This window comes from Neopsephotus bourkii, unplaced genomic scaffold, assembly GCF_033783945.1.
Source record: "Neopsephotus bourkii isolate Nb327-2 ecotype Australia unplaced genomic scaffold, CSIRO-AGI_Nbou_v1 NB_962, whole genome shotgun sequence".
Lineage (NCBI taxonomy): Eukaryota > Metazoa > Chordata > Aves > Psittaciformes > Psittacidae > Neopsephotus > Neopsephotus bourkii.
This window is the reverse complement of record NW_026901456.1, coordinates 3,307,628-3,332,181: the sequence shown is the minus strand read 5'-3', so window position 1 is coordinate 3,332,181 and position 24,554 is coordinate 3,307,628. Positions and strand designations below refer to the sequence as shown.

At 41.1% G+C, this 24,554-nt stretch overlaps 1 protein-coding gene across 1 annotated transcript in view; it reads left to right on the top strand.

Annotated features, from left to right (window-relative positions):
• Positions 1–9,803: 9,803 nt before the first annotated feature.
• Positions 9,804–24,554, top strand: part of URB1 (URB1 ribosome biogenesis homolog) — a 52,210-nt gene continuing 37,459 nt past the window's right edge. Inside the window, 12 exon segments of the mRNA XM_061359049.1 lie at positions 9,804–9,983; positions 10,287–10,426; positions 11,637–11,788; positions 12,562–12,694; positions 15,175–15,271; positions 16,726–16,811; positions 17,770–17,895; positions 18,759–18,889; positions 19,962–20,157; positions 21,429–21,566; positions 21,967–22,140; positions 22,757–22,907. Of these exon segments, the coding sequence (XP_061215033.1) occupies positions 9,854–9,983; positions 10,287–10,426; positions 11,637–11,788; positions 12,562–12,694; positions 15,175–15,271; positions 16,726–16,811; positions 17,770–17,895; positions 18,759–18,889; positions 19,962–20,157; positions 21,429–21,566; positions 21,967–22,140; positions 22,757–22,907 (1,654 nt within the window). The 5' untranslated portion in view covers positions 9,804–9,853.

Below are 24,554 nucleotides of genomic sequence, written 5' to 3'. Positions count from 1 at the left end.
CGGCTGCACCTCGCCCGCCCTCCCCCGGCTCTCTCCACCCCTCTCCGGGCAGTTCGAGGTCCCGGCACCTCCCTCTTGGCGAAGGGGCACGATTTGGTCTTCACACGCCGTGAGAAGGGCTTTATTTTTAACTTATTTCCCCCTCCCTTATTCCTGCTTGGCAATGGTTGAAGGACTGTCACCGACTTGTGACAGCATTTCCCTGCCTGCATGTTTCCCAAGCCAGGTGTAAGGTGCTCCCCGTTCCCGCAGCGCAACTCCTTCGCTGCTTTACCTCCTTCAGCCCTCCTTGTCGCGCTTGTCGGACCCTGCCAGGTCTGCCGCTCCAGCCCGACTCCCGTCCTTAGGCACTGGCTCACAGGTTTTTGGGGGAAGCCCATCTGACAGCCACACCTGGCAGGAGCTCTGGATGAGGGATTTCAGTGGGCAACAGCTGTGGTAAGAAATGGCACTGCCTCTTCCACGGTGCAAAAGAAACTTTCCTTTTCTCTGCTTCCTCTCCTCATGTTGTTGCCTGACAACATCTTATTGCAGCCCTTAGCTTTAAGAATCATGTAGTTCAGCATAGCTGAGTTTAAAGTGTGTAGGCTTGCTTAAAGCTTTGATTGCAAAGTGAAAGAACATGGTGAAGTCACTTCACAAGAGTTCAGGTTGTTCCCTGAAATCTTTTGTAAGACTGAAAAGCAAACCAGTGAGAAGTTCAAACAGATTGTCATTACAACCTGCCAAGCCACCTTCAAATGCAGTTTGGAGCTCCTTTTAAGATACTAGAGGGACTAAAGAGAATAAATTAGTACACTGATTTCCTAGTTCCTCTGAGAGCTGCCATCAGGACAGAGCCTAGCAGCGGCACTGAAAACGGGGCATGAAAACATCTTCTGCCCCAGGGTTGTGCTTGAGTATAAAGAGGGTAGGCAAGAACATCTAGCTGTTTACACCCTGGCATGCATGTTCACACTGATCTTCCTCCTGAAAAAAACAGAAGTAGGTGAGAGATGATGGAACCAAACTAATTCTGTTAAATCTCTTCCTGCTCCAACTGAAGTTGGATCACATCCAGATTTGAATTTCCAAACTTTGGCACCTCTTTCTGGAGGTTACACTGAACTTTGACCAGCTTGAATTTCATGTTTGAGTCTGAATCCACTTTCCCTCCTCACACACAGAACAACAACTGGGTAACACAAACGTTATAGTCATGCTTCCTCAGTCTTGGGCAGATAAAAGCAAACCAGCTTTCACATGAACCTGCTTGAGGTCAGGGACATTCCATTAAGTTTTCCTGAACTCAGATAAATCGGATCAAAGATGCCGAAATAACACAATAAAATGGATTAGCTCAAGCAAGCATCTACAACTGCAAACACGGATGAGTAGAGCAAACAGTAACTCTGCCAGGTGTGTGAAGCTTTTCCTTCTGGCTGCTGACAAGGACAGTGTTTGCCCTGTATTGAAACAGTTACCCCATGCCTTCTGACTGTAGCACTGGAAAGAGACTTGTAGGACCTTTCTGCCTACTTCCCTCATTTTTTCCCTTGATCTTGCCATACCTGGTAATTTAATCTGATGCTGTCATAGGTCAGTTCAGCTGAAGGTAGAAATGAATGCCAGGGGAATGTTACAAGTAGCACATAAAATAAAGCTTTTGGGGGATATGCGTGTATCTTCTAGAAAGGTGTTTTGATGACTACAGTGAACTCACTTGCCTACCCTAATTTCACACCTGCCATGTATGTAACTACATATCTACCAGGTTGGAGGGGGCTTTGAGCAACCTGGTCTAGTGGAGGATGTCTCTGCCTATGGCAGGGTGTCTGGAACTAGATGGCCTTCAGGGTTCCTTCCAACCCAAGCCATTCTGTGATTCTATACCATAACTTCAAGTGAGTGTAGTCAGATGTATGGCTTCAGGATGCCAGACCCTTATTACCTATACAGTCAATGGAAAAATACCTCATATCCTGGCTATCTACTATAGCTCTAACAGGATGTGTTCCACCTCCTCCTCTCTGTACTGCTCATTAATCCCTGGAAGATAGATATCAATGACGCAACTCAGTCTATATGTGACTACGAGTAGATAGTGAATCTGTGACAAGCACACAGTCAATGCAAAAGAACATACAAAATGTCAAAACTACTGAGAAATATCCTGTTCTCATGCTTGAAAGGCTTTGAATCAGAAGATTCTGCAGGGCTGTTTGCTTAGTGAGAACTTGTGAATCTTTTCTTTCCAATGAGATAATGTTGCTTTGGCTAGCCCTGTGGTGCTGCAAGAAAAAGACCATCCAGTGGTGTAGGAATAAGCCTGGAATGCTTTTGGCACTGTGCAGGTATAACCCAAAGGCAAAGGCAGTTTTCAAGTAGAATGACTGAACTGGGAGAGGTTCAAAATGTTGTAGGTAACCTCCAGAGAGGTGAAGCAGTGAGGGCTCAATAACAACATGAGAGGCAGCTGAGTGCTCCTATGTGTAGGCAGCCTTTTAAGGAAACCTTCCTATGGAGAAGAACAACTTACAGACACTGCAGCCAACAGATACTGAAGACATGCTTTTGTTAAAATGGCATTGACCATTTTTTCTCTTTTTCTCTCTTTTTTTCCCTCCCCCCCCCCCCCCCGAATGGGGATTACTTTGCTATACAACATTAACCTAAACTCTGTAACAATTTTGGCAATCCCTGCTGTTCCCTGCTATTGGTAGTGCTTAAATAGTAAACTTAGAGACAGTGGTGTAAAACACAAAGGTAGGAAGGGAGACAGAACTATTTATCCTGATATGCAGAATGTGTTTCTTTGCCATAGCCTTGAAAGCAGCTTCTATAAGCTGGCAATGTTCAGTAGCTGGAAGACAATATAACTAATCCAGACATGTTCAGCATGTAGAATTACAGAATCTCTCAGTCTTGGTCTTTCCTTATAAGCAACACAAGGAGTGAAATTAATTTTTTTTTCCCCAAAGAAAAAATGAAAGCCAGTAAGTTAGAATACAGGCTAGATACCATGTCTCTTTAGAACTTGGGGAGAAAAATAGTTATTCTCTCTTGAACCTGCAGAGAAAACATCATTTCACAGTGTCAAAAATTCAGGAACTGTGTTGTTGCATGGAAGCTTTGCAAGAGCAAAGACATAATCTGAGTTCTTAATTTCCTTTTTCTCTGCATTATTCATTTTTCTCTGAACTTCAGCCAAACTGCAATTTGAAACTCATATCATGGCTTACTGTATGGGAATTCAAATGAAATTAATGCTATCAGTTAGCAGATAAACAAGCTGTGTGAAATAAGACAATTTAATTAGATGGCCTAAAATTTTCTATTAGTAAAAAAAACCCCCACAAGATCTATAGCAGAGTAACAAAAATTATCAAAAATATATAACTCAGAAATACTTATTCACACATATATGTATACCCACACACATCTCCCCACTATACCTGCTACTGCTGTTCTCCTCTTTTCACCCCAGTAAATGTACTGGAAGTTGATATATGTCATTTTTGTTCTCTTCTCCCAGAATAAAGTTTGCAAGAAGTTCACTAATGTTCTCTTTGGCTTTGGGGAATAAGAAAAGGATAAAATCTAAGTACAAACCACCAGGCTTTTCCCACATTTTAAAATGTTTTATATTCCTGCATTCTGACAGAGATGAAATCCACAAGACAGTTCAAACAAGTGAGCTGCTATCCTCTCTCTGTTTCTATGGAAATGAGTGTCAGACCAGTTAAAACAAAGCACATGCTTTACAGCAATCACTATATGGCGATTATTTAAAATAACAGCACATTTTTTCCCAACTCAACCTCTATTTCTATGGATACAAGAATGAAAATAGTGGTAAAGAAGCCTCTCTTGTGTTTTTTCAACTCTAAGTGTGTTTTGGATGTTTTAAGTTCTCACGGGGCACTACAGATTTTAAGTTCTAACAAGATCTTCAAGTGCGCAGTAATTTGAACTTGAGAGGACAAATTCTGCAAGCCGTAGTTAGGAAACATTCTCATGCATGTAAGTAGAAGTTTGAATGAATACAGAGTACAGTACTTCACCCAGAAGTAGGGCTAATATTAGAAGGAGGGCTAACATTTGCTATTTTGTGCCTTTTTTGACTCACTTCAGAGAGAGAATGTTAGCTATCAATTTATGTGTTCATAAGCTGTTTCCTGTATAGTCGGTTCTAACGTCATAGAGACCCTGACCACAAAAAAGAAGTAAAATGTAACTAACACATGAAGTTTGTAAAACCAATCTCCTCACGTTTCTTTCCCTCTGAATGAAATCTCATTCCAGCTTCCTCACCACACACAGCAGAAAGGTCAGCAGTACGCATCCTCCTGAATGCTGCCTGTCTTACTGGCACCTCTTCTGTATACAGATTATTTATTCTAGCAGTACACCTGGGCACTTGTATAGACATGAAGTGAGAGGCATGTCCCATTTTACAGAGATTACTGCTGGAAATGAGAAAAAAATGTAGAGGAAGAACAAATGCACCAAGAAAAAGCTTCTGGCTTTGTTATTTGTGCCCTCTTAAAGCACATAAAGTCATCCCTGCTCACTTCCTGATATGAATCTTCAAAGACAGACTGGAGAAAATGATGTGTCTTGCCTCTCAGTTTAGGAAGGACATTAGGACAGAGCTGCTGGGTGGACCACAGTCTTGGAAATCAGCCTGTTTACTTGTGAAAGTGCCTTATTATGGGTTTACGAGCATGCCTTTTGGCTCATTGTTGTCACTTTCTCTTTTAATATGTATTTAAGCTAAGATTTTCCAAAATGACTAATGATTTTGTGTACTGGAAATTGAAGAGAGCAGCTTTTTAAAGCCACAGAATCAATGTTAAAGCACTCAGAAAGTGGTGGCTTTTCCAAAAGCCTTGGGAAATCAGGCCTCAAGGTCTCTGAAGTTAGGTATGCAAAGCCATGCAAAACTGGAAGTGTTTCAGGTAAGAGTAGCCTGTATCAGTATCTAGTCAGTGTCAGTTAACAGTTTTTAAATCCAGACCTCACAGTAATTCAAACTGAGGACTCTGAAATTCGAAGCAAATTACAAAATTTGAAAATAATATTGCATTGTTTCTAAGTGCTTGCTCTTCCTCTCAGGAGTGTAAGGGTTACATGGCAAATTCTAAAGAGATGCTCAATGACTATGTTAAACTAACTCAGTCTTGATGATGGTTGAAGATTATTCTGTGTATAGAAGGTGGGAAGGATTTCAGTACACATGGAAGATACCCTTTTTCCACCTCTGTATGTAACTATCCCATAGTGCCAAATGTCCTGTTCTGTACATTGAACTAAAGGGTTTATTCAGTTTATCACAAGTAGATACCCATAGCTACTTTCAGCTTATACCTCCTCTAGCTCTTCCCAGCCTGCTCACTACTTTCCTGCTCTTCTGTCCTCTTCCCTTCCTTTACGATCTTTCCATCCATCTTCAGCATCTGGGCAAGCAGCCTGATTCCTGACTCATGCTGTGTTCTGGCTCAAAACCCTTGTGCTAATGCATGTTCATACCGCTGATGCTGCAGGCAAGTTAGGTCCTTTGATATTGATAGGGCTCTAGTGTAATGGTAGGGAAGATAAACTGTCAGTACTCAGGTTTTAAAATGTACTCCTTTAGCTACTCAGAGAAGGGCTCCTCCAGCTGAAATAATGAAGGGACTGGAGGGGGAGGAGAAAGAGGGATGGTTTTGTTTTTCAGCATCAAGAGCAAAAAAAGTTGTGGTTTTACTAAATTGCTGTAACTGTTTACGCCAAACCAGCATTGGCACTGGAGGGCAGTTTCACTAGGGTTATTGCCTCAGCACAGCCTACCCTACCCTCAGCTCCCGAGTCCATGCACCATTCTTGTGCATCACCCAGACGCCTTGTTCTTAAACTTCTGGAGTTCAATCTCTGCAATGTTTCTATCTCCAAATGTGTGAGCTGGCACTAGGCTGATCAGGGCAAGGATGGTGGGAGTATGGGCACAAGGCATCTCTGGACATGTGATGGCAAAGAAGTGATAGCTGGGCTGTGGTGGTGATATTCCTGACTTGTGAGGCTGTGTTGAGGAAGCAGTCCTGACACAGCCTGTCTCTTGGTAGCATCCATCCTCTCTTCCTCTGTGATCCCATGCTTCAGGTGTCAAAAGCTGATAAACAGCTGTATCTCACACAGGAACTTGAAATATTGGAAAAACTGATGGAAACTTTTCTGTGAAATAATTCTGTAAACCACAAAAGAACATTGAGAACAGAAGTTTTAAAGATGTGTTTTTTGATGAAGTTCAGTTCCTCTGAATACTTTGTATAACTATAATGACATTAATTACCACCAAATGAAAAAAAGTATGATTAAGAAACAACTGCATTTCCTGCATGCTCTGGAGCAAAATTCATGTGGAGTACGGGGTCACAGGTCATGTGTGGCCACTAAGTGATACCACCAAATGGAAGCAATAGTAGTACAATTGTACTCTAACTGGCAGGAGCTCCACTAAACCAATCAGTGGTTTTAAAGGTCAACTCTAGACTGGTCTGGTCTGGGATTAGCATGGCCTGCTGACAGACCTGTACCTGAACAGAGGTATACAGCTATCCTTCCACAGGGATAGTTGCTTATCCATAGTATGAGGTTGCACAACAGGAGATCAGGCTGTTTGGAAAGGGTCACCCCAGCATGGTTAGGGAACAAGGTTGTTCTGTTGTATCAACAGACTTAAGCTTGAGGGCTGGCATATCAAGTATCATTGAGGTAGTCAAAGGCTAGAGACAGGGGCTGGGTGAGTAGGATGAAAGTATTTATAGCTGAAATCAAGAGACAGACCTTAATAAAGCCACTAAGAAGTGGCCTAATCTGCCAAAACAGATTTTGTCTTCAGGACTGCATGAGCAAGGATCCTAGGGAGAGAAGAACGAGGTTCAAGTCAGGGATGTAAAGGCAAATTAGGCAGGACTGCAGGGCTGGGGATTGTTATTTCAGATACTGTTCAAGCCAGTGAAGACTTCAGAGGTCAGATTATGCTGATGTAGGAAAGGGTCACTTAGCTCAACTAGTTTTATATCTGGAACTGTTCACTGAACAAGGCAAGAGCTAAAGTTCATGCAAGGGACTGGGAATTGTTTTTCAGGCCTGCAAATGCCGAAGGGCATTGTGTATCTTGGATATGATTATATGTTCACCTGGCAAGAATCACAAAAGTATATTTCAATCTACTGAAAACTGGGCAGCTCAGAAATTAATACTTGACTCATTCACTGCTTACATCTGTCAAACATGTAGGCACAACAGAGCAGATAGACTTTGTCTGAGCTTGATGTCTCTTTCTTTGATTGGGTCTCCATGAATAAAGCTTGCCAAAAACCAGACTTGGGGGAGGGAAAATTTCATAGATATAGTAAAGAAAGGAAAGAACATAGGCGTCAAAGTAAATTATGTCAAGAACATGGAAGTAATCTAACTTAAAGTGGCATGGTCTTCCTCACCATCCTCATTAAAGCCTATGACAGACAGCTACTCAGACAGCAAGGGGAGAGAATAATTGAATTTAAAGTTGAAATGAAAATAATTTTCACCAGAATTTTACAGTAAGATTTTTATAACAGATATTCTAAAAAATATGGTGTGATGATAGTGATCAGGCTTGAGACCCTAAGGTGGCCCTGCTTGAACACGGAGGTTGGCTAGATGACCTCTAGTGGTCCCTTCCAACCTCAACCATTCTGTGATTCTGTAATAATGACAACTATGAGGTTTATGTGGAAGATACCAGTATGAGTGCTTTAAGCCTTTTAAAATCTGTGTTAAATCTTTTTCTTTTTTTTTCCATTTCATTTTCATTCCCTCAAAACCACAACAACTTCCTTTTCAGAATGCTATTTACTTTCTATATTATATGCCCCCCAATTTCTGGAATTGCAAATGTATTGGTATATCTGTTACCTTCAATTAATTTTCAAGAAAACTGTAAGATTGAAACAAAGGATTCCCATCATCCAGCACAAGCCATCAATAATGTCTTATGGAAGAAATGCACAGTCCATGCCTTTGCATAGAATTTGCTACAATACAGTGAATTCCAAAATGAAGCTGCCATCAAAACAAGCAGAAAACTAATTGAAATCTACTGAGTTAGAATTTAAGTATTTCTGGAAATATCGTGAATGGTTAGCACAGGTTTAAATATGAGATAACTAGCAGCACTGAGATGCTTTTTAGCCTTGTTCTTGTAAGTTACTTTAAAAAGCCCTTGTACCTAGTATCTAACAATTTATATTTTCATGTTTCTCTTTTTCCCCAGTCTCAACTACTCCTTTTATTTTAACCTTTTGTGCCTTCTAACGTTACCTTCTTTTATTTTACTCCACCATCTGTTCTCACAATACCACAGCATCTTCCATTAACATTAAAGCATGTATCTACCCTAAATCTTAGAATGACTGTTAATGTTGCCCTCTTCTGGATCACTTTTTTAAACAGTATTTTGTTAAAAAAAAAAAAAAAAAGTATTAATGTTGCTTTTTTTTATTTGTAAATAGGAAAAAGAATCCATTTTAGGTAGACCTCTAACTTGATTTTAATTTTTTCTTAACTGACTTAATATAACAATCTCCTTTATCTTCTACTACTGTTTCAGCTGTTGGCGTTTCATATCTAACAGTTTATTGGAACAAGACTTTTTCCATTCCTCCTTATCACTGTGCTTCTCCTGGAATAACTCTTGCTGAAAGCAAAACCTCTGGTTTCAATTTAAGTCTAGAGAACAGTATGCTTGTCCACATTGAGCAATGTGTTTTACAGGCACACATGCAACCAGTACCCTTGTATAATGTCTCATTATTTGTTTGTAATTGCTAGTGTTCAAGACATTTTAACCAGACAGATTTAAAAATGTAATGGAAGCACAGCTTGTTAATTGGAAAGCAATTTGTGACTACTGCTTTTGCAAATGACAGTCATTGCCCTTTCCCTAGTATGTGAAGAAGGTCTCTTTGTGCTTCTTGGCACGCTCTTTTCCCCTTCCACACCAGAGTTTGGGTCTCCTTGCTTCAGGACTGCATACATTTGCAGTCCTGTGAAACTGTGATGCCAACGGACGCAAAGAACTGCTTGGCCTTGTGAGCAGTCATGGATAGGAGACTACTGCAGGGTGCCAGAGGTTCACCTTCCAAATCCCCGTACTCTACCCAGCTTTCACTCCTCAGCAGTACCAGTAGGGACCGTGTGGCTGCACTTCAGATGAGGTGACTAAGACGTCCTGATAGAGAAGTGGAAAGAAACAACAGGTGTAACTAATTTTGACTCTTTTTATTGTCAGCTTGGGCACTGATTGCTCTAACAACCAAATACATCCCATGCAGATAGGGTAGCTCATGCCTTTATGCACACACATGTACTACGTACCTTTGCTTTTCACCCCAGGGGACTGAACGCCCCATAGAGAGGCCACCGAAGGGCCAAATGCCATGTACGACGGCGACGGGTCCATCGGCAGACATTACAGGCCAAGTGCCCACGGCTGCCTCACAAACCTACTGCCCTGCCAGTGGAGAGGGATTCCGAACGGGAGCCTAGAGAGCAGCACTACCTGGGCAGCTGCCGCCCTAAGAGCCGCAAGGCCGCTGGGGCTGAGGCGGTAAATCTCACAGCGACAGATGGGCCCAGGGCCGGCAGGGGCTGTGAAGGCCGCCCTTGCACGCTGCAGCCGGATCTCGGGGGGACAAGCGTAGCTCCCCTGCTCCGAGCCTACTGCTAGCGCCAGGACCACAGCCTGGGGAAGCGCTGAAGCGGCCGCTCCTACCCCGCTTCCTGCCGGGGCGCGGCTCTGCAGCCACGGCCGCTTCCGGGGCGGCCCTTGCGGCGAGGTGGCTGCGCTATGGCGGTGAAGCGCCGTGGCGTGCCCGCGGCCGACCCGCCGGCGGCCAAGCGAGCCTGTCGCCAGGAGGAGGAGTTCAATGGCACCCGCTTCAAGGCGCTGCTGCGTGACCCCGCCACCGCTGTGAAGGGTGAGGGGCTGGTGGGGGTGGCCGGCGGGCCGGGCGGTGCGATCATGAGGTGAAGGCGTGCTCCGCCGGCGGAGCGGGGGCTGGAGCGGCTACCCGGGGAGCCCGGAGACTTATCCTGTCCCCAGAGCGACGTCGTGGGGAAGACCACGATGATTGGGATGATGATAATGGGGGTGACGGCTGCGGTTGCTATACCCTGGACACGTGTTGGTCCGTTGCAGCAGAGCCCTGGTGTCCGGGCCCTGAGGGTTGGTATGCAGCGTGCCCCACGCTGGCTCCCCCAGTGAAACTTTCCCATTGCAGGTCTGGAGACCTTCATCTCCGTGGCTAAGACGCTCCCATCGCCTGATGTATATGATGTTGTGGAGGGATACATCAAGATTTCCATGGAGTGTGCTGAAATATTCAAACTTATGGATGGGGAAAGAAAGCCTGAAAGTGAAGTAAGTTGGCCATGGTCATAGTGGCAGAAGCATTGATCAAGTGGGAAATGTCATTTTCAGTGCAGAGATGTCCTGGGTTTAATTGCCAAAATTAAGCTGTTGTGGTTCTTGAAATGATATTAAAACACCATTTCTGAAGTAAGGGGGTCAACAGAGCAGTCAAGCAAACAAAAGAAGAAAATTGTTAAGTGAAAGTAATTGTTTTTAGGTAGCTAGACATCTCCCTGATACATTAGTATTTCTAGAAAGCCACCAGTAGAATTGACCTAATTTTTCTCATCTGATCTGAAGACAGTTTTCCTCATCAGCATATGATGAAGGAAGCAGAGAATTAAAAAACTTTTCACTGTGAATACTGGGGCAGCATTATTAATTTAAATCTGCTTACAACATAAAATTGGATAGTGTTTTGTTTTGACCTCCACTTGTGGATCTTTGCTTTAGATTATCACTTTCATGTAATGAAGAAAGCATATAATGTTCAATGACATGCTTTCTTCAAGATCCTTTTAACTAATAGGGGCTAATAGTTGTAATGAGTACAGTTCCAGTGCTGTGTGCACTCTGGATTTACCTAGATGGAGTTACTTGCAGGACTGGAGGAGCTTGAATGGCTCTCTCCAACACGTTTCATTGCTTCACTGTGAACTTACCAGCAGTCGTTTCTTAAAACATCAGTTCATTAGGCCTTGGCCTGTAGCTTGAGAAGAGCCTTCAAGATCCATCAGCCTGTGCTAAGATTTGCACTGCAGTCCATGTTTGTATCCCCAAAAGTGATACATTGTGCATATGCAGATACATCAGGTATATAGGTCTGGATTCATGGTGAGGAGGGACCCTTTTTTTACACTGAGTTTATTTGTCCAGGGTTGTACTGGCCTTCAGTCAGGAGGTTATCCCTCCCTACTGCTGCATTTCATGTTTTTCAGCTGAAAAAGGAGTCAGCTGACCTTCTGTGGTTCTCTGGTCATTCATAGAGTATCTGTATAGGGGCTTCCTAGAAGATTCATACTCTTGGAACTAATCCTTTAGAAGAGGAAGCATTCATTTGAGAGAGAATTCAGAAGTTAACTTTGCCTTCATGTGAAGAAGCTGTCCTCTTGCGGTGGGGTTATTCTTGTTTTAATGGTGTTCGTTATGGTTTACTCAGCTAATGATATCAAACTGTACGTGATACTGGCAAACATTAACATATTTCTGTATCTTACAGATGCTGTTAATCTTTCAAGCTCTAGAAGCCATTTTACTGAGGACAGCCAGTGACCTCTCCCATTTTTCTGCTGTGGGAATGAACATAGTGAAAAAGTTAATTCATTCCTACATGAGACTGGTCTATGCTGCTCTGTATTCTGAAAATCACAGGTGAGTCTTCTCCATACTGTTGCAGAGAATCTCTGTCAATTGGTCATGAGGGGCTGCCTGGGTCTTGTTGACTTACTGCTAATAATCCACCTTTATTTAATGATACTGTTCCACATTTCATAAATAATTGCATGGGTTACAGTACTTTTCCTGAGGCTGTATATCTTGGGATTTAGTTCATTACAAAGACCCATACTGCATACGTATACTGAAGAAAATCTGTCAGTCAGCTATAACACAAAAAAAGTGCAGACTTACTTCAGCCTACACTGAGTGTATCCTTAACTTTAGCATCAGCTGTAACTCAGATGGACCTGCTTGTGGCAGTAAAGTGTATGTGTTTGCAGTATGGGGGCTCAGTCCAAGAAATATGTTTGTAGAAATAGACTGTTCATAAAGAGGACTGAAGTTTTTTGTGAATAGTGGAATAATATTTGGTTTTGGCCTAAATCTGTACTGTGATTCTTATTAAAATGGTGGGATACATATTTCGCTGTAGGTCCCTATCAACTGCAGCAAGAGCTTTCCATGACCGGGAATACTTTCCAAATGGTTATCTGGTTGCTTGTGTTGGGATTAGCTCAGCACTGCTTTATGCCCGAAACTCCTGAAGGCTTGGGTGGATGTTGGAGATGGAGTGGGATAATTTCTTTTACAGGGAAAATGTCTGTCTTTTTTTTTTTTTTTTTTTAATTTAAATGTCTTGATTTGCTTGTTTGTATAACTGTCATCCTGGAAATAACCTTCAGGTTTTCCTCTGCCTTTTGTATTAGGATGAGCCGAGTGTGCCTTACCCTGTTGTCAGCAATGGTTGCTCAGGGGCCGGATTCAGCAAGGGATGTATATAGCCATTTTGATTTCAATAACAAGTTTCTGCCTGGATTATTGAAAAAAAGATGTAAGAAGGTAAATTAAGCTGCTTTATGCCATTAAATGCTATGCCATGGCTCCATCAGTTTGTTTTTTTCTGCTAAGTATTTAAAACTCTGTTGTTGCTGACTTTTTTGTTGGGTTTTTGTCTGCAGGACTTTACCTCTTCTTTTGTATTTTGTGTCAGACTGAAACGCTTCTTGATTGTTTCTGGTTGGCAGCAGAACTGATCTGTGGGGCAAGAGCTTCCCATCTGCTTACATAGGAAATCCCCGGGGAATGATTCTGAGTATCTGCAATAGTGTGAGAGCTGGGCCATATCCTTAAGTATAGCAGGCTTCGTTTTCCACCCTATGCTGATATTATCTTGTCAGGATAACCTTGTTTGTATACTGCTTTGTAGAATTTACTGCTAAACATTGAAGTGCCTTGTTTGTTTCTAGTAAGATGTGATGAAATATAAATTTATAGTTTCTATGGGCTACCCTTTTAATGGAGTAGTAGTCTAAAGTGGAGTGAAAGTAATGGTAAACTTCTGAAAACTATCCAGTGATGTGTTTGGGAAGTGCTCAGGTTTTTATCCAATGCAAAGATTGCAGTTTGGTCCCACTGAAATAAATGGATGTTGGAGGTTCTGCAGTTGTTTTAGTGGAAGGAGGATTTTGACTCGTACAGTCAGAGTAATGGCATTTAAAAATATAACCATGAGTTTTAAACAGTCTCCTGGTGGAAATCCTTAAGGAGGATGTGCAAGTGAGTAGAAAAAGTCACTCCTCTTTTTCCAAAATGAACTTTAATTCTTGTTCCCTGTCGATTTGTTAGAAATAATAAGGGTTGGCTTGAACCAGTGTTTCAGAACAACAATATTTACATTTAATTTCAAGTATAAACATATAATAAATCCAGTATTATTTCAATGGTGATACATTGTTTCTAAAGATGACTTCCAGATGAATGCGTGCATTTGTTTGGGTTTGTGCCATCTGTGGTGACAAATGGAACTGTTTATATGTAGAGCAGTGAAGTAGAATACAAAAACCCAAATGCACACCTTTTTCCTTGAAACTATGTTTTATGGTTTCAGGAATGTCAGATTCCATGGGCCTTGACCTTACTGCTGAAGTTGTCATTAGGAGTACATCCACTCTAAATTTAAATGCTTGGATATAGTCTTTTGAGCACAAGCTTGTTAGATACGCAAGTAAGGTACAAGGAAAAGTTTCCAAAATCAGGTTAAATATCTTGCTCTTGGTCAGCTTTCAGGGAAATCATTATGGTACAACTGCCTATCAGAGGTGAATTTTTAATACAAAAATATCTGACCAAAAGCTTACAGCAAAATAACTTTATTTTTTCTTTCAACCTTTTTATGACTTGCTTCTGCCTTATGTTTAGCCTAGTCAGTAACTTCTTTCAGCCATTTTTACATGCAACTTAATTTTGCAGAGTAAGTTTTAAAAATTCATAAATCATGGAAGGACTCTTTAGGAGGGAATGTGATGATAGACTCATAGAATGGTTTGGGTTGGAAGGGACCTTAAGGATCATCTAGCTCCAAACCCCTGCCATGGGCTGCGACACCTTCCACTAGACCAGGTTGCTCAAAGCCCCCCGTCCAGCTTGGCCTTAAACACTGCCAGGGATGGGGCATCCACAGCTTCTCTGGGCAACCTATTGCAGTGTCTCACCACCCTCATAGTAAAGAATTTTTTCCTAATGTCTAATCTAAATCTCCCCTCTGTGAGCTTAAAGCCATTCTGCCTTGTCCTGTCACTATATGAGGTCCCAGAATAAGGGGTAACTGTTTAAACTGAAATAATATGAGTCTGTGTTCATATCCTATGATCCTTTTCCAAGCAAAGCTTTCACTGCTTCTTCCATTGTGCCTGAATTTGTAGTTTTATAAGGAATTTTTTTTTTTCAGCTGGTCTAAGTTGCAAGACCCAGATAGCCCTATAGGCAGCTGTGATAGCTGAGATGTGTGTAAAGCACTGTAGCTCAAGGATAGCAATGAACAGTAAAAGTCCCCAAGACTGGCACTGCTCCTGGAAGCCTTTATAGTAAGAAGGTGCTGCAGTTTTACTGCCATTACTGTTACTGAGTGTTTTTGTGAATTGACTAGTGTACCAAGTGGTGCAGAAGTGAGGATGCTCAGTGGTGTTTGCACAGAGTTTGGTGTGAAACTACTGCTGTTTGTTTGTTGGGTTCGTTTTTTTTTTTTTGTTTTTATTTATGGCCTATCTCCTATATTGAAAATTCTAAAGGTATGTGAATTAGGATGCCTTCCTTTTTGATGTTAACTTTAACAGACTGATCCGCTTCACAGAGGATATGTTTCAGATGCATATACTGTGAGTGTATTGTGTATAAATGTATGCGTATTGCTATGTGCAACATGTTTGTAGAAGTTGTTTAATTTCCTTGTTCATAGTCCTTATAAGGATGATAAATTTTTGTGGTATTAATTTTGCCGTTGTGTACAATCTGATTGCTAACAGTTCCTTTATCTTTTTTAGGGGAGAACTGATGTTCGTATGGCCTATATTCAGTTTGCTCTTTCCTTTTTAATTGCTGGTGACAATGCGATCTTGACACAGGTGCTAGAATTAAAAGGTACTTCACAATTGCTTGTATATATATATTTTTTTTAAGGCAGAACTTTATACAGATAATAATAAATATGAACTAAGTCAAAATGTGAACAAGCTAAACAGCATTAGTAAGATACAAAATACATATTTTTAATCTTACTATTTGAAAAACTTTAAACTTCTTCAGTATTTTAGTGAGTTCCTCTTCTGCTTGTGAATAATGTTTGCTATCTGCAAAAACTTTGTAAAAATAAAAAGCCTTTGGTGACACAGATGTAAAACAGTAAATGTAATACAACTTTGAGGCCATAAAGTCAGTAAGCAGAAAAAACTCCTTTCATGGCCTCCAGCCTTGCTCATAGCGTAGTAACAGTGGATATGTTAAAAGGTGGGGTTTTTTAAGTGTTAAAGACTGTGTGTACTTTAGTTTCCTTCCAGTCCTCATGCAGGACAACTCTTATGTACTCCATTAGACCAATTTTATCAATGAATTGGAAGACCAATGTAACGTCCTTTGCATCCTTTATTGAGGAATTACAAGGGCGTGTAGTCAGGAATATGTTACAGCCATATTTCATAGAGAATATGCTCAAACTGAACTGAGAAAGAAGAGGATGCAGAAAGCTGAATCTTACATACACTTGGTTAATACTCAATCCCTTATGGGCTGAAGATAACGTAAAATTTCTATTGACTTTAGTAATTTGAAATCTACCGCTGATGGTTCACAAGTTGTGAATTGTGACCCTTGGTAAGGTTGTGAAAGAATTCAGGAGGGATCTAGAAATACTCTTAAGAAAAAAAGTAATTACCTGGCAGCAGTTCATTTCTTCTAAAGTGAGGGAATGAGAGCAGACCATAGTTACTTAATTCTGCTGTTTGCGCTACCCTGGGGGCAGCTGATTTCATTTAATTGCTCACAGTTGTTCAGCTCTTTCAAAAATGGAAAATGGTAGCGCACACCTACACGCAGTTAGCACAGCTGGCTTTCATTCCCTTCTAAGATACTGCAGGTCTCTCTACACTGAAGTTCTCTAACTTTGGGATGCACAGGTGAACCAAAAGATGATGTATGTGGGTGGAGACGTAACTTCTAAACATTTGAGAATCGCTTGGTGAAACAGTTGTGAGTCTTTCAATGGAACGGATAGGCATTTACTCAGATTTAACCATTCCATAGCACACTGGAGCCCAAAGTACATTTGAAGTTGACAGATGTTGTTGAAGTAAGTGTTAATAACCAAGTTGGCGTATTAGCTAGTTACGATGAGAATAGGTTTGGCAGCATTACTTGTTCATCACTGTAGTTGCAGACACATCATCCTTAACTCTGATTACAGCATTTTGGTTCATCCTTAAATATAACAGCAGGTAAAGAATATGACATTGAAGAGAAATGGGTATGAATTCCCTGAAGTATTTTAGGATGAAAATAGCTTTCACTTCGTCACTTTAACATTTGAAATGTCTTCTTAGATTTCATACCAGATATTTTTCGCTCTGAAATAAAGGAGGACAGAATTTCTACTGTCAATCTTCTACTTTCTACGCTAAGAACTAAGGTATGATATACCCTTGAAATTGTATTGTCTCTTGTTTTCCATTTTCTTAGCTGCTGGAAACAGTTTTGCAGTAATTTCTCATAAATTGCACAGCTCTTTAAGATGCTGGCACTGTGCTGCTGCTGCTGCAAGTTTGTGTCCATTACTGATAGTTTGTTGGAGGTTGATACTATGGCTGTATTACTGTTTCAGGACTGAAGCCTATTACGCTTTTACAGTGCCATCTTTTAAAGGAAATAATTGCAGTAGCTTATACTTGGATGCTAATTTCAGCTGATCTTTAGTGTGTGGTGTCCAACAGAGTCTGATTGTTTCATGGGTTGCAATTGCATCAGTGCCAAGACTGAAGGCCAAAAGAACTGGAGTCCTTTTTGGTTCTTCCAGCAGAAGTAAGATTTGTCCTTCAATTAGTGTGTCTCAGGAGATCAGCTAGTGAGTAAGTTTGTTAGCTCAGAGCTAAGAAATGATATAACAATCTTCTTTCCAGGAGAAAAAGGATTTTGTATGGTTTTAGTACGGGGACTGTGTCATGAAGAGGGTTTCTGGGAGATGTCTCATTGCAGTTGAAGAGTTGTTTTTTTCCACTGTGTTTTTCTTTTCATTTAAGCTTCATTTGTAGCAGGTTCTACTATTTCTCCCAGCAGCTTTCCATGCTCCTAGCCTGTGGTTGTGCTACTCTAAATAGATTCTGTGCTTTTGAGTCTGTCCTGTCCAGCATGTGCAGTATTTGCAGAAGTTGATGTAGAGTCCTATGGCTTCAACCATATCAAGATGGGAGGAGGAGCATGTGAAAGAAGTGTTAAAAGGACAGGCAGAACCTTTGTCTGCTGTAATGAGTGAGCTGTATATGTAGTAGAAGAATGAAGTGTGTTGCTAGTTTGCCAATATTTTGTGATAACTTGCAATAAATAGAAGAATTGTGGGTTTGTTTTTTTTTGTTTTTCCCCATTGTTTCCAGGTGGTTCAAAATAAAACTATCACCAAAACACAGAAGGTGCGCTTTTTTACTGCAGAACTGTTGATTCACATTGCTTCACTTTACCGGTGGAATGGGATTACTGATGTCAGCCCTGGGGATTTAAAGGTCTGGTAACTTAATTCTTTGTAATTTCTGGTCATTGTCCTGCCTTCTTTTGGTTTTCCCCCTTCTTGCAGCCCACAGTTAGAAACAGTTCCCCGTTATTCTAACCTTGATAAGCTCAAGAAGAGGGATCTGGTGAGGCTACTTAAAAAGAACCACTGACTTTCTGCTGCTTCTCACCACTTGAGTAGGAGAGTTTGTTTCCCCACCCTGATTGCCAGAACTGCAGTGCAGATCTGTTAACCAGGGACTAAGGGGTCTTAGGTGTGAGTACTGTATTCCATTTCCTGGACACACTTGTATCTCTATAGAAGAATATATCAGGAGCAATGTTCTTATCACGTATCTTATTCCCATCCTGCACAGTGATCTGCTATGAGAGCTAAACTCCCAAGATGGTTGCCAGACTTTTCAGCTTACACTGTTTGAGAGGTTGTCAGGGTTTCTGAGTGTTGAGCTCTTCCTGATTCTGCTAGTGTGTGAAATCACACTCCTAAAGTCATAGGTGAGGCAAGGATCAGGGTTGCTGCTGGTGGGGGTGTGTTAATAGTGCAGATGTTTTGTCATCTTCTTATAAATAGTTTACAGTTTCGCTTTTTTATTTTTCTTAATCCTGTATCTCTTTCCTCCCCTTTACTGGGGGAATACCTAAGGCATGGGGGTAAGCACAGTGCAAAGCAGTAGACAGACTTGAATGTGTTTAATACAGAAACTGAAACTTCTGTTGTTAATGAGAACAAAAGCTAAACTCTTTTAGCATTTCTTTAAAAGGAGCCTCATAAAATTTACGGTGAAATTGTTGTAAGATTTTTTTCTATGCTGTCAAAACCAGTACACCTTTTTTTACTCCTTTTTGATTTTTCTAGGTGACTCAAGGTTCTGAAGAGGCAGGAAAGATGATGGTACGGGAGCTTGTTCATAATTTTTTGATGGACCTTTGCTGCTCTCTGAAACATGGCATAACTTTCTATGATCCAAGTCTTGGGACTTCTGGCAAGTAAGTCACTGGACAGCTGAGATTGTATGTGAACACTCTGCTAGGAACAAGAAGGACCTCACTAGTTATCTTGTTTGCCTTTCCAGGCCTTTGCAAGTAACTTTATTGAATTCTGCTTCCATCACTCTTCTGTGGCAGACAAAAGAAATACATTGGGTTTTTTTGTTTGGTTTTTTTTTTTAACTTCCTAAAATTAAACTATTGGATCTCCTTGTACCTCAGTGTACTAGAGAGTGGGCTGCCCTATTTGTAGGGGCTTAGACAATGGTTGTGTTTCTCTGAGCCATCTCCTTGTATAACTAGATACAAAGTCTCTTCTCGTGAGGTGTGATTTTGGAGCATGATTTTTTTTGATGTGACAGTAAAGCATCAAAGCTGCAGTGTTCAGCAGATGGTGGTTAAAAAAATAGTCTAATTTACATCTTATAGAATAAAACGTGCCTTATCCCAGATTTAAGCAAAATGCTGACGTGGATTTCAGTAGTGCCAGAATTTGGCCTGCAATACCTAATCTGGAAGCATCTGTTTGCCCTACCGTATCCATTTGATAACTAGTTAAAATATGTGTGCATTAAGATTATGACTGATAGAAGCAATAATTGAGACTATGCTTCATGTTAGCTAGGCAAAGAAGGTACTGATACTGAGTGGTGTGACAGCAGGTTGTTTCTTGCTTTGAGCAAAATTTTAATTGGTATTTATCAGGTATTTATGAAATTCTCACTTTGTTTAGGGACATACAGAAGAAAGCTTAAAAAAAAAAAAAGACTGAGAAACCACAGAAAAACCCTTCCAAGTTGAATATTGTATTTTAATTCTACATTTTTAGCTTTGTGAAGTTTGTTTAGAATATTTCTGTGGTTTTAATTCAAAGTAATTACTATTTGTCGTGCAGGAAACCTGGTGGTAAATTCAGCTCTTATTTTCTGACTATAAATGTAGAAATTTCTCCAGCAGTGTGAGGTCTTGCCTTGAATTTACCCCAGCTACAGTTGGAGGAGTTGCAGGATTATCACACGTAAAGTATCAGAATAAGGATTTGTTTTCTAAAGTACTTTTTTGTCTTCAACAGGGGAGGAAATGTGGTGCTTCTGCACTTCCTGCTTGGCTTAAAAACCGCAACAGAAGATGAACTGGTTGCAGATCTCATGGTGAATATTCTTAAAATATGCCCGGATTTATTGAATAGATACTTTAAGGAGACACGGTATTCCTTTGTTCCTAGACTGAAGTCTGCTTGGATGGACAATATGAAGTTACTCAGAAAGGTATGAGTATGAATGATTCACACCACCTCTTCACAGAAATATCCGGTCCCAATGCTGTTTTGTTTTTTTTGTTATCCTTCCAAAACCTGAAGTAGTTTTTATTAAACAGTAGTGTAGAATTGTACAAAATTGTAATAGGAAAGATGGATAAAGTCAAACGGTCCTGACCTACAGAAAAGTTACCAAGCCAGGGAACTGGGTAGTAGATTAGTAAGCTTGCCTTTGATTGCAGATAGATATTATAATGCCATTCTTATGTAAAATATGATACAATTTAATACAGAGCCTGGCCAGCCTGTGATGTGGCCATTTCAGGTATAAACTAACTCTGAATTCATAAATTTAGCGAAGGTCTTCCTACTGACAAGGAACAAGATTTCATTGATTTCAGAGGAATTAATCTGAGGATCAGGAATTCGATTTTTTTGGTTATGTTTCAGAAGCAGCTGCTCTGTATCAGAGGAAACTTGCATGTCTGAAGATGTCCTGGGTTCAATGAATAGAAAGGCACAGTGCTGCAGAGTTTATTAAAATCGCTAGAAAGCAGACGGGCACAAGATTTCATAAATGATTTTAAAAACTAAACAGTCCAGCAGTGGGAAAGTTAGGTGGCTGAGGTTTAAGTGAGCTAAACAGGAAGGACTTAATAGTTCTGATGTAACACTGTCAATTACTGTACGTATGTTAGGAAATGAGCAGCAGGATGCTGTTAAATGTCAGAGATGGTAAATGGAGTGGGGGAAATGGCATCCTGTTTTCTGTGGGTGCTGAGGAAAATGAACCATGGCTCAGAGCCACAGCTGCTTTAACAAGTGTAGACATAAAGTCAGTTGGGAGGTCATTTGGTAAAAAGCCATGCACAGGCCAGGGGGCTGTATAAACATTTAACTAAACTGGGAAAGAAGGAATTGGTAAAAGAAGCAGTGGGAGACATCACAATGATATATTTTTTGAAATGTAGCAACACTGAAGCTTAGCTAGGAACAACTTTTGTCCTTTCTGTGCGTTCCTCTTTGTTTAGCTTAAAATAGGCAAGTAGGATCTGTAGTCTGTTGAAAAGGGGTGGCCTTTAGCAGGGATGCAGGTCACATACAGCTGTTTCATTTATGAACAGGAGTCTGGGGGACGCTCTGTAGCACTTCTGTGTAGAAATTGGCATTTAGTGCTGTCACTACTTTTGACAAGTCAAAACCCTTCTGTAAAATGCTCCCCAGAAGAAGCTGTTATCTGCAGGGCTATGTGGATGTTGATTAAATTTTTTTTTATTTCAGATCTATGAGGCTCAACCAGAGATCTCCAGTTCTTTTAAGACTTCAGAGTTTATTCCTCTTCCCAGGCTGCTTTCTATGGTGATGGTAACAACAGTCCCTGCAGTGTGCAATAAAATAATGTTCACCCAAGGACTAAATGTAAGAGAAGTCTATAATAATTCAGTCTGTAATATTTTTCTGTCCCATTTAATGCTGACTGATTTGTGTGTAATCATCCAGGAAGTTTCTTAAGTTGGTTAATTACATATATTTTATGTTGTCTGTCCCAGCATAAATCTGGCTTGGGAAAGCACTGAAAAATGAGCTAAAACCCATTGATACTGCTTCCAGGAGCCGTTCACAGCTACCAATTCTGCCAATGCTCACTAGTGGTTTTAGCTTGGAATCTAAAAAACTACAGATTCTCTTCTGCAAGTTAAGGTTTAGGAAATGATTAATTTTTTAACAAATTTTAACATATACATATATAGAGTACAGATTATGTGCAAAACATAAGAGGAAGCGCTGAAAGGTTATTAATTCAACTTCTTTATTTTAGTTACCCAGCACAGTAGTGAAGCACAGCATACTGTCACTTGTATCAATGATTCTGAGAAGAGCCTTGAAGAATATTGAGTACTGTTTGAATGAGGAAACTTGGCAAAAGTCAGAAATCTACACACTGTCAGTGATGCAAGAATTTGTACAGCTGTACAGAGAAGCCATCAGCAAGGTACAAAGTAAAAAGAAAACTGCGGTCTGATAAGATATGCTTTGCAGCAGATACCTAACTACTCCTCTGCACTTTCTGCCCAAATGGTTATGGTCTGGCAGCCAGGAGAGTTTCTTTGGCAAGGGGAGGGGAAGGCTGTGGGTTAAAGGTGTTAATAACTGATGTGGTAGTAGACTGACTACATTTCCTAACACAGCTGGCTGAGGGAAATGCAAATGGAAGTCTGCTGTGAGACAGATTTGTAACATTGACAGCTATTGTACTGCAAACAAATTCCAAAGCAGGCTGACAGCAAAATCTCCTGGCTGAAGTAAATTGTAGCCAGCAGAGCTCACTTAGAAGTTACTAAACAAGATAGCATTTGATTTGAAAATACACCATGAGGATGAAGAACCAAACATAAATTTTTCACATGAAACTTCTTCAATAAAATAATCTTTCTAGTACTCATGTTCTGCAGAAGTGAAAGTACTTGATTTCACGTCTATTTCTGATTGCATACAAGGCCTTAGTGAAGAGCAGCAAATCCTCATGTTGACTGGTTGTGAATATTTTTAATCACAGTAGCTTTGTCTCACACAGAGGTGCTGTCACAATTTACTTCTTTTGCTTTTAGGTTTTACCAGACATGAATAATCTAGTGGCTGTCTGGCAGTCTTTTCTGAAGCAAGGGAGAGAGCACCACGGTGGCCAAGAGGAGAAAAGGGAAGGTGATGCCCCCACTGTGAAGGCAGTGACTGAGACAGCAGAAGTTACTGAACAGCATGGTAGGTAAAGCAGGTGGAGTTACTCCTTCTTACATGTATGTGAATGACAGTTGTGAAGTTCTTATTCCATACAAGGTTGTTATCTGCAGCAGAATGCAGATGTCACTTGTACCCTTAATATTCATCTTTGCATTGTTCAGTTCTTTGGACAGTTTAATTCTGACCAATGTTAGAATTGCCTGAGAACACAGTTTGAGAGATAGGCTGCCATTGCTAATAGGAGGTTAAGCAGTTTGACTTTCTGCTGTCACAGAATCACAGAAGGGTTGATGGTGGAAGGAACCTCTGAAGAGCACTCTGTCCAATCCTTCTGCCTAAACCTGGTTGCCCAGCACTATGTCCAGACAGCTTTCAAGTATCTTCAAGGACAGAGATTCCACAACCTCTCTGTGCAACTGGTGCTAGTGCTTGGTTACCCTTGCAGCAAAAAAGTGTTACCGGATGTTCAGAGTGAACCTCACGTGTTTCAGTTTGTGCCCATTGCCTGTGGTCCTGTCGCTGGGCACCACTGAAGTAAGTCTGGTGGGGTCCTCACTGCACCCTCCCTTCAGGCGTTTACATACATTGATAAGATCCCCCTGAGCCTTGCCTTCTCCAGGTGGAACAATCCCAGCTCTCCCTTCCCTTCCTTTTAGGAGAGGTGAATGCCTTCATAATTTTCTGTGGCCCTTCACTGGGCTATCTCCAGCATGTCCATGTCTGTCTTGTACTGGGGAGCCCAGAACTGGACACAGCATTCCACATGTGGCCTCATCAGCACTGAGGATCACCTCCTTCTACCTGCTGGCAATGCTTTGCCTAATGCAGCCCAGAGTACCATTCACCCTTGTTCCTACAAGGATGCATTGGTGGTTCATGTTCAATCTGGTGTCCATCAGGACCCCCAGGTCCTTTCCTGTCAAGCTGCTCTCTGGTTGGGTGGCCACCAGCATGTACTGGCAAATGGGGTTGTTCCTCTCAGATGTAGGACTGTGTAATTCCCCATGTTGATTTTAACTCTCCTGTCTCAGACCTTCCTATTCTAGTAGGAGTATTTTACAGCCACACAATTCAACAGGCAGGGAAGCTGATATGCCTGAAAAATTATTTTTTGAGGGACTTTTTTTTTTGTTTGTTTTTTTCAAGTAGTTACTGTGGCTGCACTAAGGTTTGTGTTGCTGTAGCACAGGAGTAGAAACATGCAAGTGCTGGAAGAGAGAGAGGGCTGGAGTGAAGGCTTCAGTTTTCCTGTCAAAACTAGTGTCCCTCCTGAAGGACTTGTTTTCATAGTCCCATTGCAGGGAACTGGAAGTTTTGGTACTCTCTGTAGCTTGGCTAGCAGCCTACAATGTTTTGCCTATAGACTGAAGAGAAATCTACAGCCAGTTTTATTTCCTTCGCAGGGCATGTTCCACAGTGAGACTTCCTGGAGCAGACAGTTTTTCAGTGTATGTCCTTTTATGTGTAGCTTTGGGCAGCAAAAGAGTTGTCAACACTGACACTCCAGGGCTCTTCATTGGAGGACTGTCTGGTGAAACCAGTGGAGCAGCTAATCTCTGAAGTGCTGTAGCTGTAGTTTCTCTGCATACTAGGGTGATAATACTGTACCATTTACTCTCAGCTCAGTTTTACAGCTTTATTTGCACTGAGGCCACAAGGTAGTTCTTT